This window comes from Saccoglossus kowalevskii, chromosome 10, assembly GCF_978046115.1.
Source record: "Saccoglossus kowalevskii chromosome 10, keSacKowa6.1, whole genome shotgun sequence".
NCBI lineage: Eukaryota > Metazoa > Hemichordata > Enteropneusta > Harrimaniidae > Saccoglossus > Saccoglossus kowalevskii.
In genome coordinates, this window is record NC_140650.1 from 35858441 (window position 1) to 35879031 (window position 20591).

Consider the following 20591-nt stretch of genomic DNA (forward strand, 5'->3'; position numbering starts at 1 on the left):
CACACAATGAATAATTAATTACAGTACGTCACGTTTTGATTCTGAAACTTGAAAGCTTGTGCAAATTTTATACTTGTGTCATCAACAGTGTGGTCTGATTTTTATTCGTTTATTGCTGGGAAAGGATTGACCAGCTTTGTTATTAGTCCAAGAAAATTGTTTAGCTTTGAATGTGTCTGAACCCCTCATTAGTATGCAAAAATGTAGAAAATATACCAGGAAAATTGTTTTTCTAGAGTAAATTGTAGTCTATTTTACTTATGAAAGGTAAAAAAGTGCATGGAGATTTTATGAAAATGTGTGGATGTTAACAGAATGATGTCATGTGGTCACAGTTACGTAATACATGATGAACTATTTTGGGCATAGCTATAAAATGTGTCATCGAAGTACTTGCACGTGTGCACGATTCCAATAATTTGTGGTGTGAAGAAACGCCATTAGAAAATAAGTATTGTGTAATTTGTAGTGAGAATGTATTCAAATAGATTAATGTTTATGAATCGTGTTTCTTTTCAAAGTGTATTTATATAATAAAAATTGTTTATTAAAATGATTTTTATATTTTTTCGATGGATTGAATTTACAAATGTTATTTTGTTATACCATCACTCGAATTATGTGGTACGAATTTCTGATAGGTTTAGACTTTGTGTTCTTGCGAACGGGAAGACATTTACTGGTGTACAGTGGACATCGATAAAAGCGAACGTATTTCGAAAGTTGTGAAATCATAGTACTGTTTTGGCATTATACGACTTGCAGTTCCGTTTTTATGGATTTTGTGTGACTGGCAGTGTTATCGCACTGTAGTATTATGTAAATGTGCTCCGGGAAAATCTGCAAGCAAAGTTTAAATTGCCATTTTCACGCTGCGTATAGCGTAGAGTCGTCATCTATGTATGCACAATTGTTTGTCTCGTGTTCCCCAGCGCATTTAAAAATCCCATTTGTATTTGGGTGACTTTGTGTGACTGACCGTGGTGTTTGTAAACATTAGTTGAACTGTAGTAGTGTGTAAATCTGCCACAATGTGGAGTTGCCATCTCTCTTGTTTACCAACTCATTTAAATACGTTTGTGTTCTCGACTGAAGTGATTTCCATTTACTTCATCTGTTATAAATCAACTGTATTAGCTTCCTTCGAACGTTCTATTGCCATCGGGATTATGTCTACTACACTCGGCGGTGTAGTGCGTATCGATCTTTTTGTATGAAACATATCATATGAGTGATTGTCCGTCGTCGTCCGTGTCAATGTTTTACTTTTTCGACTTCTTCTTGAAAACTACAAGCCTGAATGCTTTGATACTTGGTGTATATGTACCTTGAGTAGACCTCTCTTAGGTTTGTTCATTTCATGTTGATATTTTCAATTCTCTAATTTTGGTGAATATTTTTGTCATTTTTGGTAAAAAGTGATATTTTCGACTTCTTGTTAAAAACCGCAAGTCCAATTGATTTGATACTACATATATAGGTACTACATGTGGACCTCTCTCAGATTTGTTCATTTCGTGATGATATCTTCAATTCTCTAATTTTGGTGAATATTTTTGTCATTTTTGGTAAAAAGTGATATTTTCGACTTCTTGTTAAAAACCGCAAGTGCAATTGCTTTGATATTACATATATAGGTACTACATGTGGACCTTTCTCAGATTTGTTCATTTTGTAATGATATCTTTAATTCTCTAATTTTGGTGAATATTTGTATCATTTTTGGTAAAAAGTGATATTTTCGACTTCTTGTTAAAAAGTGTAAGTTTGATTGCTTTGATACTATACATATTGTTCATTTTCTAATGATGTCTTCAGTTCTTTAATTGAAATGTGCATTGCTAACAGCGGAGCTATCTCAGCCGATAGGCTGCTTGTTTTCGAATTGGTTGATTGTCATAGTAACATGCGCTAAGTACAATTAAACGTCTCGAGTTGAACAGTGGTAATTTCTAAGGTTCAAAATAAACAAACATGATTATTTAATTTAGTTTAATTCCTTCAGTTAAAAATTGAGTTTCCAAAATAAATAATAACACATACGTCATACCCTCATGTTGTATACTTCAAGTTTTCATTAAAACAAAGTCAAAAGCTTTGAAATTGCTTTTCTGCCTGTTCACCAATCCATTGCTCCAAAAACTCTACTCTATTTTCCCAGCTTCGAGATGGCTCTGCCAACGCTTGTTTATGTTTCAGTTTGTCTGGATTATATTAGCAGAACATTTACTTGCAGAACAGATTACAGCTGGAGATTACTGGTATTGGATTCATGTTCAGTATATCTGACCGTGAATGTAAAGAAGGCATTACGGGAAAAAAAATGTTGACGTGTTGGTTATACTGGGCAGCCTCACATCAACTCTCTAGCCTTTCAATATTGGCATAAAAAACCCATGAAGGAGACAATGCACAGTCTTTGAGATATTGGCATAAAAAACCCATGAAGGAGACAATGCACAGTCTTTGAGATATTGGCATAAAAAACCCATGAAGGAGACAATGCACAGTCTTTGAGATATTGGCATAAAAAACCCATGAAGGAGACAATGCACAGTCTTTGAGATATTGGCATAAAAAACCCATGAAGGAGACAATGCACAGTCTTTGAGATATTGGCATAAAAAACCCATGAAGGAGACAATGCACAGTCTTTGAGATATTGGCATAAAAAACCCATGAAGGAGACAATGCACAGTCTTTGAGATAAATGGATGAAAGGAGTTGCTGAATTCACACCATCTGGAAAAAGAAAACACTCTAGTTTTGCAATGATTCGACAAGGCTTGCGAAGAATTGTTGTCAACGTTCTTTTATGAAACCGGGAATTTTAAATATTCTGGACGATACAGAAGGATTTCCGCATGAAGTTACCCGTTATCGTTATAGAAAGGAAAAATAATGATTTCTTTTGTCCAGGATATATAATAAATTCTCTAATATTTAATGGGTATTTTTGTGAGTGTACCTGTATGTATTAAAATATGTACACCAATAAAATGTTAAAAACTTCAAATGCCATTTAAGTACACATGCAAAGCATGTATGTATTGGGTCTAAAAACTAACTCTGTGACGCGATTGTGCGACTCGTCGAATGTCGATTATGGCACTCTGCGACGGGATCGCAGTGTCACTCTGCGAAGAGCACGATTCCTATTGGTTGGTGGGTCGAACAGCGCGAATCCCAATGGTCGATGTTCACTGTATGACTTATAAAAAATTAAATTTAAATGGTAAAAATGGTACAGTAAAAAAAAGTGTGTAAACACTATGTACCGGCGACATGATGTTCGGTGATCGGCAAGCACATGGAAGACAAATTGTGGGAAATAATTTGCATGCAGTGAAAAAAAAGAATCATTCACGATGTGCAACGTTTTGCCATGACAGCAGTTGTTTTCAATCGTCTGCCTTCGTTTAGATCATAAACGGACTCCAAACTTGTGGTCTACGATTGATTAGCTGGTATTTTAACCAGAAATGAAATACTTTGTAACAGTTGTGAAAAGTAAACAAAAACGGCGTTGGTTTGTGGTATGAATGGAATTATTTTTGTATCATAATTTTCGAAGTCAGTATTACTGAAAATTATGGTATATTTTTTTTTAAATGAACGCCAAATTTCGGTGGTCCATATTGATCTTAATGTAGCGGGAGGGGAATTTTTTTTTGTCTTGATTTTTCAATAGTTGAAAATTTGTACCTTGATTCATCATCCCAGCTTTTCGAAATTTCGGAAAGACCAGCGCTTAAGCGCTAACACTACTACCGTTTCATTAATATTTGCATAATGTTTCTAACATGTACATGTATACATTGTACTACCGCACAGAGGGACTGTGACTACCGGTAATACTCTGTTGTTGATGATTCTGGTAGAACGGGGTGACAAGCTTCCTGTCGCAAACAATGCATATTTATCTAACGTCCATTGTCAGCATTATTATCAGTCAAGACTTCGTCTGAGAAATCGTTTTATTTTCTAAGTCTATATTCTATTTTAATAACACCATCTTACTAACGCAATGACGATGTAAAAAAAGCAATGACGCCAATGACAAGACGAGGCAAAGAAAAATCTGCAACTAAGGGTTATATTTACTAATTTAGACTTGCCCACAGCCTGTCGTGGTGATTCCGATACAAAATTACAGGACTTTCGCGTTCACCCCTCGTTTACGCAATTTATATTTATTTTTCAAGAATTTTTCATCTAGGTCATATTATGACCAACCTCGCGAGTGGTTGGAAAGGGACGACTAGACTGAAATATTCGCATCAACGCGAAAGACTTTCAACTACTTAACCGATGACGACACTGATACGTGAGACCGTTGAGGGTCGGTGATCAGACGAGGAAGTGAGTACAGGAAATCTGTTGCTCGTCGACATCGGCCAAATAAACAAAGCCATCGTTCCGTTTATGCAGAGAGCGTGACACTGCTGTTTTAGTTATCTATCTTCAGCAGTAGTTTTAATCCATTCACATAGCTTTACGTTTTTGTTCTCTTAAAGTGTAAATTGCAAGTGCCTGTATACAAATAAAATTTACAGAAAAAATATACATTATAAGCAGAGACGTTTTTTCCTTAAGTTTATAAGACATTCGGAAAGAAATTACTTTCGAGATATTGCCGAAAACCGGCTCTTTGTGAGTATTTTCCGAATAATTCCGAACGCGTTTCAAGACTAGGTCATCGAACTTTCAACGCGTCGTGACGTCACAAGGAGAAGTTCTCTAGTTGAAACATGGCGGAACATTCAGATGTAAGCAGCGCTGCTACCGATGATTACGACATTTCAGATAATTCATTAACTTTGTTTGATACGTCTACGATCATAAGGCCGTACATGTATGAGCTGATGGCAGAAGTCAACGTTCGGGACGATCGTAGTGCCCAACACGTCGAAGAAACCTCGAGTACTCGACTCGATAATTTAGATTGGTACGTAACGAAACCGGTGAATTCCACCGCATGCTTTGATTTCTAGATTAATCAAAATTGATTATAAAGTTTTTATGGCAGATATGGCTGGGTGCCTTTTTTCTTAGATCGCCACAACTAGCTGAGCACCTAACGTTTTCATTTACGAAAATTAAACTGAACGTTGAGATGCCTTGTAGTGAAACCAAATGCTACGATCTCAGAGCTATGCTATTTTAGTATTTATCGCTTCTAAAACATTGTTCACTATTCATGTGTCTCGAAATCATGAATTTTATTTGAAGTTGAATCGTTCATTTTGTCAACACTAATCACTGATAAATATAACAAGTCATGTTTGGGTACTCCTAGCGTTATACCACAGTCCCTCTATCACTGATTATACGCGTGCAATGTACATGTGTTATTGTACCAATTCTATTCATTTTTTTCCTTCATGCATTTGGAATCTAATCTTGCCTGCTTAATAAACAGGGAATAACTCGTGAAATTCGACAAAAAACTATTAGCACGATACCTTCAAATACTTATTTGCTAAAGTAATATTGAATTTTGTAATTTGTCAACCATTATACAAAAAAAAATGTATATTGTCATTAGCTACAATACCTATGAAATACAATCACTGTAATACATGTATACGCCCCCCTTTTCTTGATAATTGTTAAAAATCAACAAACGAACGAACTGTAATAAACATTGAATTAAGACAAAATGTGTTTTTATTTAGGTGTAAATGTGGTGGACGATGCCAAATATTGCCTACAATAAGAGAATGTGTATGCTGTAGGGAGGTCACTGTTGTTGATGCCAAGTGTTTAGAAGCAGTGTTTGAATTTGGTTTAGAAGAAAGATTGCAATGCATCACGCAACATTCAGGCTTCCAATGTGTTAGTTTGAACAAATTTGTGCTACAAACTGCCTGGTTTCAATACAGGCAGCAATATGACACCCCATTTGATGGTCCTGACCATGAGAGATATCGACATACTGCTTATCGTCAGCTTGCAAGATGGTGTTGGGGTTTTTTAGGAAAAAGTGTCCGTGTAGTTCTTCCTGCTTGTGCTGTTAGTTGCATTCGTGCTCATTTTCCACCACCAGGTCCTGAAGAAAATGCAGTCTACATGGGTCATCAATATTAATCAAATTATAATAATGCATCATTTATAATTGAATTAAAATTTAGATGATTTCTTGCAGTATTTGTTTTCTGTAGTCAATTATTCAATGAAAAGGTAACGAGCAAGTAGTGAACATTTGCAAGCAAAAGCCAGATCCAGATTAGAAATGATCTAGAACTAGTCTTAATCCTTCTATTAACTGAAATCGGCAAATACATCATTTTGCGATATTACAAAGAATTAGACAAACACAGAAATAAAACGATTTCCAACTGCAGTGAATCACTTGCGAACTCAAAGGTGCGCTGATCACTGTCTGTATTTTTCTTTTAATTATGTTGATTGAGACGATTTTACATTATAGTTATAGCTAACAAAAAACTACACTGCAAATGAAACATCTCAAATGCTGTATTGCATTTGAACATGGTCTTTGGTTATTCCTGTAAAAACACTATATTTTGAAAATGAACTAACAATCAACAAAATACTTGCATAGAAACAATGTGCGAATTATTATAAAAACAAGACATTGACAGCAACTAGTTTTACTGTTGTGACATGTAATAAACAACTGTATTAACTCACTCTTGAGTTCTCTCGCCTTTTGAATGTTATTCTTTCTTCAGTTGGTGACAAACTGCTACCCGAATGTATGGTGGGAACAGCCTCTGGGAACAATCTAGGGCGCCTGTAGTAAACAACAACAAAAACTCTCACTATATTTTAGAAATAATAACAAGGTTGACATTATTTACCTTTTGCAAAAATGAAAACTTGTTGAAACGTTCGCATATACAAGTGGTTATTTCTACAATTTCGACCCTCTGTTCTGAAAGGATGCGAAAATCGCTGGTAAACATTTTATATAACCATTCAATTCGAATTCGATCCACGGTTAATAAGGGCGAGAACACGCAATGTAAAACATGCAGTGACCGCGATTGCTAGTACCGGTAACATCTGTAACTGTCTGTCGATATATTGTTTACATTTCATGTCGACGCCACAGATTTAGCAAATGAAAAACAACGTCAAAAATTATCTTTTCGCAAGAAAGCTTTTGCGGAATAAGACCATTGAAAACTATGATGAATTGTTCGAAGCTTTCAATAATGTTGAATCGTATGTATTATCGTAAAAAAGGTGGTACCGAACTACGAGTATTTTACACGTCATTTTTCCCGCGTCCACCAGCTGGTACCGTTGTTACAACAAACCAGACAGTGACAGTAACCCAATGATCAAGGCGCAGTTTACGACAGAAATAGCAAATAAAACACATTACAACTAAAGACGCTATAAAGCTATAAATATAGGATCAAATAAACTTCACTTGTCGACTACGGCGACGGACACAAAAATAGATACGGTCTAGATTATTATCAGCGGGTATACAACGACCGTCACGGTCGAAGTGCCGGCATCACGGCATATCGTCACCACTCCCAGTGCCTGAGGCAGTGATGTGCTACGAGGCTCAGATTAGCATAGAAATACACAAATGCATAAATGAGAAAGTAATAAAATAAACTCACCCACTTGAAAACCCTAACGAAGTTTTCAAAGAGCTGTCCCGAAAACAATCCGTGGTAAAATGTTTGGCGCAAACCACCGCCAACTCACCAGGGTCTACGCGGTCCCAGTCTGCTCTTTTTGTTCTCACAAATTTCACCCATTGCCGACGAAATCTTCCAGATTTTGGGAAATTATGAAGCGACACGCCATCCTTATGGGTGGCATTGCAGCCATATACGACGCACCTTTTTACCATAGTCTACCAATATTTTTGAAAGCTAGTTCTATGAAATTAAACCTAGCAGACAACATTGAACACCGAGGAGTTCTCCTTATGACGTCATAATTCCGAAGTTTCCCGAAGCCATGTTTACAAATACGTGTTGACAAATTATGTCTTTATGAGACACATATTTGCGTAATGTAGGGCCGTATATAAGGTGGAAAATAAAAATAAAATCATGGAATAATGTCTGGAGCCAATTTATTGTCAAATTAAAACATGCACATGTACTTGCAATTTACACTTTAATATTCTTATTAATTAAACGATATTGATTGCCTAGAAACAGTTTGACCCGCTACACGCTTTATTTGGGAATTTAAAGTGATGAATATAGTCATAACAAATCATACTTGCTAATGAAAAAAAATAACGTAACATCGTGTGAAACGTACTTCGCGCTCTACTCGCTTTAAAGCTGCCGCCTATGCTAATGAGCATTGTTGCGGACGAAGCCTTACAACTTCAAGATGGCGTTAATGTTACCAGCTCCCTGGCACCCAACACCAATGTGCATGTGTTTTGTAACCCCTTTCATCCCCTCCGGGGATGTTATATAAGTTAATAAATCAATGTTAAATATTTGCTGATTACCGAACCGTCGGCATGTCGGCGGTAAATACTTGTTTACCGTAGTACGCGAGCAGTCGGCGAAATAACCATTTAAAACTAAACATTTCCATAAGGCATGCTGTGTACCCTTGTACATCGATCGACCATTGAAATTCACGCTTTTCGACCAACCAACCAATGGGAATCGTGCTCTTCGCAGACTGACACTGCGATCTTGTCGCAGAGTGCAATAATCGACATTCGGCGAGTCGCACAATCGCGTCGCAGAGTTAGTTTTTAGACCCCCATACATACCTCAAAGATGACAACATTATCGAGAGTGATTTTGGAAATATCTGAGCAGAGCCGTGGAACACCATTGCAGACACAGTGTTAAGACATTTTCTGCTAGATATGATAAATATATTTAATGACAATTTATGGTCATGTGATCTAATTAAAAATGCATAAATATCCCTTCTGGAATACTATTGCTTTATTCAACCAGTGCTTTATTAAAGACATTGGCTCATGATTTGATCAACATATTCAATGACCATATATGGTAATGTTACGTCATTAAAAATGTTTAACTATCATATTTGGAACATTATTTATATAGACATTCAACTAGTGCTTTGCTCACTAGATCTGATCAACTTTTTTAATAACCATACCGTACTCGACCGCGTTAGCGCCCAGGGGCCTCAACTCAGAAAATCACGATTTTTTAGGGGTGGGCGCTTACCCGAGCACCCCCCTCGAAAAAGAGTGCAAATGAAAAATTTGATTCATCAAGTGACAGATTACGTCTTTGAGGGAAATCAAATTACGAAATTAGTTGAGTCGTCATTGATTTTCACAACGAAGAAACAGAAATGATCACAAAAAATATGCACATTTTATTACAATATTAATTACGTACCACCAGAATTTACGAAATTAAAAACATTTGAGTCTGTTGGAACACAGTCGAAGTCAAAATTGTCATATTATCTCCACTGACGAAGGTGTTGGATCGTACGCAAACTCTCGAACAAAATCACTTTCCGCCATGATGCATTTGCAGATTTTACCTGCAGCGGCGTCCTTTGACCTAATGGGTCAAGTTGGTTATTAACCAATCACAATGCTGTGTTGTACTGACGCAATTCTTCGGAAATTCTTGAAGACTTTCCGGTAACGCAATGCGGAAGTGAATAATCGATGTTGAAGTATGATTTGAATTGATTTCAGCGAATAAACAACATGGTTTTCCCAAAAAACTAGTAACTAGCCATTATTGAGAGGTAAACTGAATATGGCATGAAATATTTACCGCATTTTACTTGTATTAACAGGTCATTGTCGAAGCGTAGTTTACGCACGGTTACCGCGTTCTACGCATTCACAACATGTTCACAGCGGTCAATATCCACGCTGTATCATATAAAAACGATTACCAAGATTCGTTACGCAAGACCAAGTTTTAAATTACCGGTAGTTGCATTTTGAAGGGGTGGGCGCTTTGCCAAATGTGACCCGAATTATAAAAATTGCGCAAAAGTGGGGGGTGGGCGCTTGCCCGGGCATGGGCGCTAACGAGGTCGAGTACGGTATATGGGCATGTGACTTTGCATAAACCATCAATTCTGGAATACTATTGCCAGGGAATCTGCCATCTCTGAAGGCTTTCTTGTTTTCATCTCATTCAGGTGATCTTTCTCAAGTCAGAGTCAAAACCCTTGATGAAATTAAAAAAGAAAAACAACAGCAATCTTTATCAAAGACCACCACCTGTCCAACCACACATTTAATTTCAGGTTAGTGTTCATCCTTAATAATCCTGTTATTACCATTAATATCTTCTCTTGTAGTGTTATCTCTACACTTGTTCTTAGGTTTGAGCCAAATTGAAGATGATACAACATTTACTCTATTTATGGGTTAACATTGGGGTGTCTGTACAATTCAGAAATGTTATAGAAGTTGTAAAATTGTGTATTTTTGCAGTGGTTACTATGGTGAGATTATTTTTCAATGACATTTATTGAAAAAGCCATACATTATTATTGCTCCAAATTCTAATAATACATGTTACATTTAATTTATATACAATGCTAAGTTCTCACCCAGAGAGAATGCTCTTTTGTGCAGAATTTGAATGGACTCAAACTGCTTTAATCTTAGTGTTTTTATTGTGCTTGGCCACACATTTGAATTTGATTCAAACTGCTTTAATCTTAGTGTTTTTATTGTGCTTGGCCACACATTTGAATTTGACTCAAATAGCTTTAATCTTAGTGTTTTTATTGTGCTTGGCCACACATTTGAATTTGACTCAAATAGCTTTAACCTTAGTGTTTTTATTGTGCTTGGTCACACATTTGAATTTGACTAAAATAGCTTTAACCTTAGTGTTTTTATTGTGCTTGGCCACACATTTGAATTTGACTCAAATAGCTTTAACATTAGTGTTTTTATTGTGCTTGGCCACACATTTGAATTTGATTCAAACTGCTTTAATCTTAGTGTTTTTATTGTGCTTGGCCACACATTTGAATTTGACTCAAATAGCTTTAACCTTAGTGTTTTTATTGTGCGTGGCCACACATTTGAATTTGACTCAAATAGATTTAACCTTAGTGTTTTTATTGTGCTTGGCCACACATTTGAATTTGACTCAAACTGCTTTAACCTTAGTGTTTTTATTGTGCGTGGCCACACATTTGAATTTGACTCAAATAGCTTTAACCTTAGTGTTTTTATTGTGCGTGGCCACACATTTGAATTTGACTCAAATAGCTTTAACCTTAGTGTTTTTATTGTGCGTGGCCACACATTTGAATTTGACTCAAATAGCTTTAACCTTAGTGTTTTTATTGTGCTTGGCCACACATTTGAATTTGACTCAAATAGCTTTAACCTTAGTGTTTTTATTGTGCTTGGCCACACATTTGAATTTGACTCAAATAGCTTTAACCTTAGTGTTTTTATTGTGCTTGGCCACACATTTGAATTTGACTCAAATAGCTTTAACCTTAGTGTTTTTATTGTGCTTGGCCACACATTTGAATTTGACTCAAATAGCTTTAACCTTAGTGTTTTTATTGTGCTTGGCCACACATTTGAATTTGACTCAAATAGCTTTAACCTTAGTGTTTTTATTGTGCTTGGCCACACATTTGAATTTGACTCAAATAGCTTTAACCTTAGTGTTTTTATTGTGCTTGGCCACACATTTGAATTTGACTCAAACTGCTTTAACCTTAGTGTTTTTATTGTGCTTGGCCACACATTTGAATTTGACTCAAATAGCTTTAACCTTAGTGTTTTTATTGTGCTTGGCCACACATTTGAATTTGACTCAAATAGCTTTAACCTTAGTGTTTTTATTGTGCGTGGCCACACATTTGAATTTGACTCAAATAGCTTTAACCTTAGTGTTTTTATTGTGCTTGGCCACACATTTGAATTTGACTCAAACTGCTTTAACCTTAGTGTTTTTATTGTGCGTGGCCACACATTTGAATTTGACTCAAATAGCTTTAACCTTAGTGTTTTTATTGTGTGTGGCCACACATTTGAATTTGACTCAAATAGCTTTAACCTTAGTGTTTTTATTGTGCTTGGCCACACATTTGAATTTGACTCAAATAGCTTTAACCTTAGTGTTTTTATTGTGCTTGGCCACACATTTGAATTTGACTCAAATAGCTTTAACCTTAGTGTTTTTATTGTGCGTGGCCACACATTTGAATTTGACTCAAATAGCTTTAATCTTAGTGTTTTTATTGTGCTTGGCCACACATTTGAATTTGACTCAAACTGCGTTAATCTTAGTGTTTATATTGTGCTTGGCCACACATTTGAATTTGACTCAAACTGCTTTAATCTTAGTGTTTTTATTGTGCTTGGCCACACATTTGAATTTGACTCAAACTGCGTTAATCTTAGTGTTGATATTGTGCTTGGCCACACATTTGAATTTGACTCAAATAGCTTTAATCTTAGTGTTTTTATTGTGCTTGGCCACACATTTGAATTTGACTCAAATAGCTTTAATCTTAGTGTTTTTATTGTGCTTGGCCACACATTTGAATTTGACTCAAACTGCTTTAATCTTAATGTTTTTATTGTGCTTGGCCACACATTTGAATTTGACTCAAACTGCTTTAATCTTAGTGTTTTTATTGTGCTTGGCCACACATTTGAATTTGACTCAAACTGCGTTAATCTTAGTGTTTATATTGTGCTTGGCCACACATTTGAATTTGACTCAAACTGCTTTAATCTTAGTGTTTTTATTGTGCTTGGCCACACATTTGAATTTGACTCAAAGTGCGTTAATCTTAGTGTTTATATTGTGCTTGGCCACACATTTGAATTTGACTCAAACTGCTTTAATCTTAGTGTTTTTATTGTGCTTGGCCACACATTTGAATTTGACTCAAATAGCTTTAATCTTAGTGTTTTTATTGTGCTTGGCCACACATTTGAATTTGACTCAAATATCTTTACTCTTAGTGTTTTTATTGTGCTTGGCCACACATTTGAATTTGACTCAAACTGCTTTAATCTTAGTGTTTTTATTGTGCTTGGCCACACATTTGAATTTGACTCAAATTGCTTTAATCTTAGTGTTTTTATTGTGCTTGGCCACACATTTGAATTTGACTCAAATAGCTTTAATCTTAGTGTTTTTATTGTGCTTGGCCACACATTTGAATTTGACTCAAACTGCTTTAATCTTAATGTTTTTATTGTGCTTGGTCACACATTTGAATTTGACTCAAATATCTTTACTCTTAGTGTTTTTATTGTGCTTGGCCACACATTTGAATTTGACTCAAATAGCTTTAACCTTAGTGTTTTTATTGTGCTTGGCCACACATTTGAATTTGACTCAAATAGCTTTAACCTTAGTGTTTTTATTGTGCTTGGCCACACATTTGAATTTGATTCAAACTGCTTTAATCTTAGTGTTTTTATTGTGCTTGGCCACACATTTGAATTTGATTCAAACTGCTTTAATCTTAGTGTTTTTATTGTGCTTGGCCACACATTTGAATTTGACTCAAATAGCTTTAATCTTAGTGTTTTTATTGTGCTTGGCCACACATTTGAATTTGACTCGAATAGCTTTAACCTTAGTGTTTTTATTGTGCTTGGCCACACATTTGAATTTGACTCAAATAGCTTTAACCTTAGTGTTTTTATTGTGCTTGGCCACACATTTGAATTTGACTCAAATAGCTTTAATCTTAGTGTTTTTATTGTGCTTGGCCACACATTTGAATTTGACTCAAATAGCTTTAACCTTAGTGTTTTTATTGTGCTTGGCCACACATTTGAATTTGACTCAAATAGCTTTAACCTTAGTGTTTTTATTGTGCTTGGCCACACATTTGAATTTGATTCAAACTGCTTTAATCTTAGTGTTTTTATTGTGCTTGGCCACACATTTGAATTTGATTCAAACTGCTTTAATCTTAGTGTTTTTATTGTGCTTGGCCACACATTTGAATTTGACTCAAATAGCTTTAATCTTAGTGTTTTTATTGTGCTTGGCCACACATTTGAATTTGACTCAAATAGCTTTAACCTTAGTGTTTTTATTGTGCTTGGCCACACATTTGAATTTGACTCAAATAGCTTTAACCTTAGTGTTTTTATTGTGCTTGGCCACACATTTGAATTTGACTCAAATAGCTTTAACCTTAGTGTTTTTATTGTGCTTGGCCACACATTTGAATTTGACTCAAATAGCTTTAACCTTAGTGTTTTTATTGTGCGTGGCCACACATTTGAATTTGACTCAAACTGCTTTAATCTTAGTGTTTTTATTGTGCTTGGCCACACATTTGAATTTGACTCAAATAGCTTTAACCTTAGTGTTTTTATTGTGCTTGGCCACACATTTGAATTTGACTCAAATAGCTTTAACCTTAGTGTTTTTATTGTGCTTGGCCACACATTTGAATTTGACTCAAATAGCTTTAACCTTAGTGTTTTTATTGTGCTTGGCCACACATTTGAATTTGACTCAAACTGCTTTAACCTTAGTGTTTTTATTGTGCGTGGCCACACATTTGAATTTGACTCAAATAGCTTTAATCTTAGTGTTTTTATTGTGCTTGGCCACACATTTGAATTTGACTCAAATAGCTTTAACCTTAGTGTTTTTATTGTGCTTGGCCACACATTTGAATTTGACTCAAATAGCTTTAACCTTAGTGTTTTTATTGTGCTTGGCCACACATTTGAATTTGACTCAAATAGCTTTAACCTTAGTGTTTTTATTGTGCTTGGCCACACATTTGAATTTGACTCAAATAGCTTTAACCTTAGTGTTTTTATTGTGCTTGGCCACACATTTGAATTTGACTCAAACTGCTTTAACCTTAGTGTTTTTATTGTGCGTGGCCACACATTTGAATTTGACTCAAATAGCTTTAACCTTAGTGTTTTTATTGTGCTTGGCCACACATTTGAATTTGACTCAAATAGCTTTAATCTTAGTGTTTTTATTGTGCTTGGCCACACATTTGAATTTGACTCAAATAGCTTTAACCTTAGTGTTTTTATTGTGCTTGGCCACACATTTGAATTTGACTCAAACTGCTTTAATCTTAGTGTTTTTATTGTGCGTGGCCACACATTTGAATTTGACTCAAAGGCACAGATCTAGAAGCAGTACCTACACACGAATTGGTGACGTCATAAAATACATGACCTTCAATCGGGGTCGTTTCCTCGGTATATACGAATTGGTATATACAAATTACAATAAAGATACTTAAGACATTACACATAAGGTAAAACAAATCACGTGACAATATAATGATAATAACGGTAATAAATCCTAGCTTAACAGTTGAACAGAACGCTCATATAGTCAGTCGGGTGACGCCGAGGGTCACGAACTGTGTTGCAAAATGGCCGTGTGGTTGAAACTGGGTCATGGCATGACGGGTGAGGAAGACATCATTAAACACTCAAAATCACAATAAAACGGGGAAGTGGTTGCATATTACGGCATAGCTAACATGGAAAATAAAAAAACGCCCAATACAAACGACATGGGTTCGAATCACACTAGATACACACTCACCAGAACCGAAGCAATCAGAAACCAGCAATCGTTTTGGCTTTTCCGTTCAACTCATCGGAACACTGGAGTAGTTAGAAAAATGAACACCACTTAACGACCAACGTCGTGGCGTGGTACACAAGCGTGCCATCAAAATAAAACAAAATTAGCTTGAAAAGACAGTGGGTTCGAGTCCCGCTCAGAGCTACCGTAAAAACGTAAATCAAATAAACTGAAATCTCTCAAACCGTAAACAAGTAAACAAAGAACGTCGCAAAAAAATAATAAACCTCACAAAACTCCACCATACAAAACTGAATGAATAAATAATAAAATAACTAACGTCTTAAACTGGACGACGCGCAATTTGTTCAACAGTTTCCAGATTGTGACAAGAGATAAACAAGACCCAAGTCAAGGTAAGTTTTGTTAAAGTGTCGATGGCGTTCCCTATATTACGAAAACAATTCAGGCAACAGACGAATATCTTCTGTGGTGTTGTGGAATTTATACCGTGTCTGCGGAATTGTTGATTGAGGGTTCGAAGCCAGCAGTTAACATTTTGTTAGAAAGTTTCACAATTAAATCAAATATCCAATGATACCAGTATATTTATTTCATTATTTTAACAACTTGCAATGGTGGAAGTTGGTCAAACACGAGTTCTTACACCTAAATAAGTATCAAATATTTGTCGACACATTTATTCTCTCAACCTTGTAGAGGTGGAAATTAATTAAACAACAGGTATTTACTCACAAATATAATGGTCAATATTTGTCCATACATTCATTCTGTCAATTTAAGAACTTGTAATTGTTGGAATTAATCAAATGAGAGTTGTCTACACCAAAATAAGTTTCAAATACTTGTCCATACATTTATTCTCTCAATTTAACAACTTGTAATGGTGTAAAATAATTAAACGAGAGTTGTCTACACCAAAATAAGTCTAAAATATTTGTCCGCACATTTATTCTCTCAATTTAACAACTTGTAATGGTGTAAAATAATTAAACGAGAGCTGTCTACACCAAAATAAGTCTAAAATATTTGTCCGCACATTTATTCTCTCAATTTAACAACTTGTAATGGTGTAAAATAATTAAACGATAGCTGTCTACACCAAAATAAGTCTAAAATATTTGTCCATACATTTATTCTCTCACGTTAACAACTTGTAATGGTGTAAAATAATTAAACGAGAGTTGTCTACACCAAAATAAGTCTAAAATATTTGTCCGCACATTTATTCTCTCAATTTAACAACTTGTAATGGTGTAAAATAATTAAACGATAGCTGTCTACACCAAAATAAGTCTAAAATATTTGTCCGCACACTTATTCTCTCAATTTAACAACTTGTAATGGTGTAAAATAATTAAACGAGAGCTGTCTACACCAAAATAAGTCTAAAATATTTGTCCGCACATTTATTCTTTCAATTTAACAACCTGTAATTGTGGGAATTAATCAAACGTGAGTTGTTTACATCAAACTAAGTATTTAATATTTGTTGAGACATTTATTCTCTTAATTTAACAACTTGTAATGGTGTAAAATAATTAAACGAGAGCTGTCTACACCAAAATAAGTCTAAAATATTTGTCCATACATTTATTCTCTCACGTTAACAACTTGTAATGGTGTAAAATAATTAAACGATAGCTGTCTACACCAAAATAAGTCTAAAATATTTGTCCGCACACTTATTCTCTCAATTTAACAACTTGTAATGGTGTAAAATAATTAAACGAGAGCTGTCTACACCAAAATAAGTCTAAAATATTTGTCCGCACATTTATTCTTTCAATTTAACAACCTGTAATTGTGGGAATTAATCAAACGTGAGTTGTTTACATCAAACTAAGTATTTAATATTTGTTGAGACATTTATTCTCTTAATTTAACAACTTGTAATGGTGTAAAATAATTAAACGAGAGTTGTCTACACCAAAATAAGTCTAAAATATTTGTCCGCACATTTATTCTCTCAATTTAACAACTTGTAATGGTGTAAAATAATTAAACGAGAGCTGTCTACACCAAAATAAGTCTAAAATATTTGTCCATACATTTATTCTCTCACGTTAACAACTTATAATGGTGTAAAATAATTATACGAGAGTTGTCTACACCAAAATAAGTCTAAAATATTTGTCCGCACATTTATTCTCTCAATTTAACAACTTGTAATGGTGTAAAATAATTAAACGATAGCTGTCTACACCAAAATAAGTCTAAAATATTTGTCCATACATTTATTCTCTCACGTTAACAACTTATAATGGTGTAAAATAATTATACGAGAGTTGTCTACACCAAAATAAGTCTAAAATATTTGTCCGCACATTTATTCTCTCAATTTAACAACTTGTAATGGTGTAAAATAATTAAACGATAGCTGTCTACACCAAAATAAGTCTAAAATATTTGTCCATACATTTATTCTCTCACGTTAACAACTTGTAATGGTGTAAAATAATTAAACGAGAGTTGTCTACACCAAAATTAATCTCAAATATTTGTCCACACATTTATTGTCACAATTTAACCACTTGTTAATAGTGGAAATTACTTAAATGCGACTTGTTTAATCAGTTGACATCAATGCAACTTACTGTAAATGGGGTAATTATTCACTGGGTTTTAATTTAGCTTATTTCGCTGACTGGAAAATGCGCTAAATTAAAACACAGTGAATATGTACAATTTAGCATAGAACACATTATCTAAATGACGAAACCGTGAATTTAAAACCCACTTAATATGCCTGAAATGGTAAATCAGTGAAAATTAAACCCAATGAAAATTAGTCATTTTACAGTACCCGCAGACAGTGCACAACAGAGTTGCATTATTGAGCAATTATAAACAGGAACGTGTCTTGGCATTAGGGTTAGGGTCGGGTCAGGTATGGGCAACGGAATTATTAACAGGAACGTGTCTTGACATTAGGGTTAGGGTCGGGTCAGGTATGGGCAACGCAAATGGCAAACACCCAATTGGCAAGATGTACACTAACGGGTTATGGCATGCATATAGTTTACACAAGTAAAAACACAAAATTGGCAATTTTTTGGACAATTGTAACTCAATAATAGAAATATGTTGTATTTCTATATATATACACACTATATAGTCTTATCAAATGCAAACACATCCAGTTAATCCATTGTGGTCTTGTGGGTCAGTTCTTTACATAGTGATCAGGAGGACCTGGGTTCAATTCCCTTGCCTGCCCATCTTTTTCTCGCAAACACCATTTGGCAATAAAGCTAAATATGACAACAAATTATTTAATTTGCATGACCACCCACATAGCTCAGTTGATTTGTACTATGTCAGCAATGTGAGCGATCGCTGGTTCGAATCCAGTATGTTTAGTTAGATTTTTGAATGCTAGTGAAGACAGTGCTATTATGAATAGGACTTAAATCCTAACTCCTGTGTGAAGACACTCGTGGTACAGTGGACAAGACAGTGCGCTGGGAACTCAAAGATCGCAAGTTCGAATCACGGATTGGACACTCCTACAAAAGACATGAAAGACGTTAAAAACATAAACAGCGGATTCAAAAACTCAAGTCAGGAAAACAGAACACAAGAATACTACCCCACATGGAAGCCAGTCGAAATCGTCGAAGAACGAACACAGTCGAAGAACGAACACAGTTGACAGCTGTAGGTCACGTGCAACAACAGACACGACGAGCATGGCTGCTCTCCAAATGCGTCCCTTCTTTTGTATTGACCCCCTAAGGATTGCTAATCCCCCTTTCTAACTCTTCCCCCAAAAATAATATATCACCCCTTTTAAAATGTATTGAGCCACAAATTAATGAATATTCATGAGCACAGAAACTGCAACGTCATGAATAAATTAGCATAATTTTAAAAAAATTGCATAAAGTGTAGGTACTCCTTCTGGAGCTCTGCCGACTCAAATAGCTTTAACCTTAGTGTTTTTATTGTGCTTGGCCACACATTTGAATTTGACTCAAATAGCTTTAACCTTAGTGTTTTTATTGTGCTTGGCCACACATTTGAATTTGACTCAAATAGCTTTAACCTTAGTGTTTTTATTGTGCTTGGCCACACATTTGAATTTGACTCAAATAGCTTTAACCTTAGTGTTTTTATTGTGCTTGGCCACACATTTGAATTTGACTCAAATAGCTTTAACCTTAGTGTTTTTATTGTGCGTGGCCACACATTTGAATTTGACTCAAACTGCTTTAATCTTAGTGTTTTTATTGTGCTTGGCCACACATTTGAATTTGACTCAAATAGCTTTAATCTTAGTGTTTTTATTGTGCTTGGCCACACATTTGAATTTGACTCAAACTGCTTTAATCTTAATGTTTTTATTGTGCTTGGCCACACATTTGAATTTGACTCAAACTGCTTTAATCTTAGTGTTTTATTGTGCTTGGCCACACATTTGAATTTGACTCAAACTGCTTTAATCTTAGTGTTTTTATTGTGCTTGGCCACACATTTGAATTTGACTCAAACTGCGTTAATCTTAGTGTTTATATTGTGCTTGGCCACACATTTGAATTTGACTCAAACTGCTTTAATCTTAGTGTTTTTATTGTGCTTGGCCACACATTTGAATTTGACTCAAATAGCTTTAATCTTAGTGTTTTTATTGTGCTTGGCCACACATTTGAATTTGACTCAAATATCTTTACTCTTAGTGTTTTTATTGTGCTTGGCCACACATTTGAATTTGACTCAAACTGCTTTAATCTTAGTGTTTTTATTGTGCTTGGCCACACATTTGAATTTGACTCAAACTGCTTTAATCTTAGTGTTTTTATTGTGCTTGGCCACACATTTGAATTTGACTCAAACTGCTTTAATCTTAATGTTTTTATTGTGCTTGGCCACACGTTTGAATTTGACTCAAACTGCTTTAATCTTAGTGTTTTTATTGTGCTTGGCCACACATTTGAATTTGACTCAAACTGCGTTAATCTTAGTGTTTATATTGTGCTTGGCCACACATTTGAATTTGACTCAAACTGCTTTAATCTTAGTGTTTTTATTGTGCTTGGCCACACATTTGAATTTGACTCAAACTGCGTTAAT

General features: G+C 35.1%; 1 protein-coding gene across 1 annotated transcript in view; it reads left to right on the top strand.

The window, feature by feature from the left end:
- Window positions 1–20591, top strand: part of LOC144344835 (uncharacterized) — a 51310-nt gene that overhangs the window by 2650 nt on the left and 28069 nt on the right. Inside the window, exon 2 of the mRNA XM_085504686.1 lies at window positions 10117–10224. Within this exon, the coding sequence (XP_085360812.1) occupies window positions 10117–10224 (108 nt within the window). The remainder of the gene's footprint in view (window positions 1–10116; window positions 10225–20591) is intronic.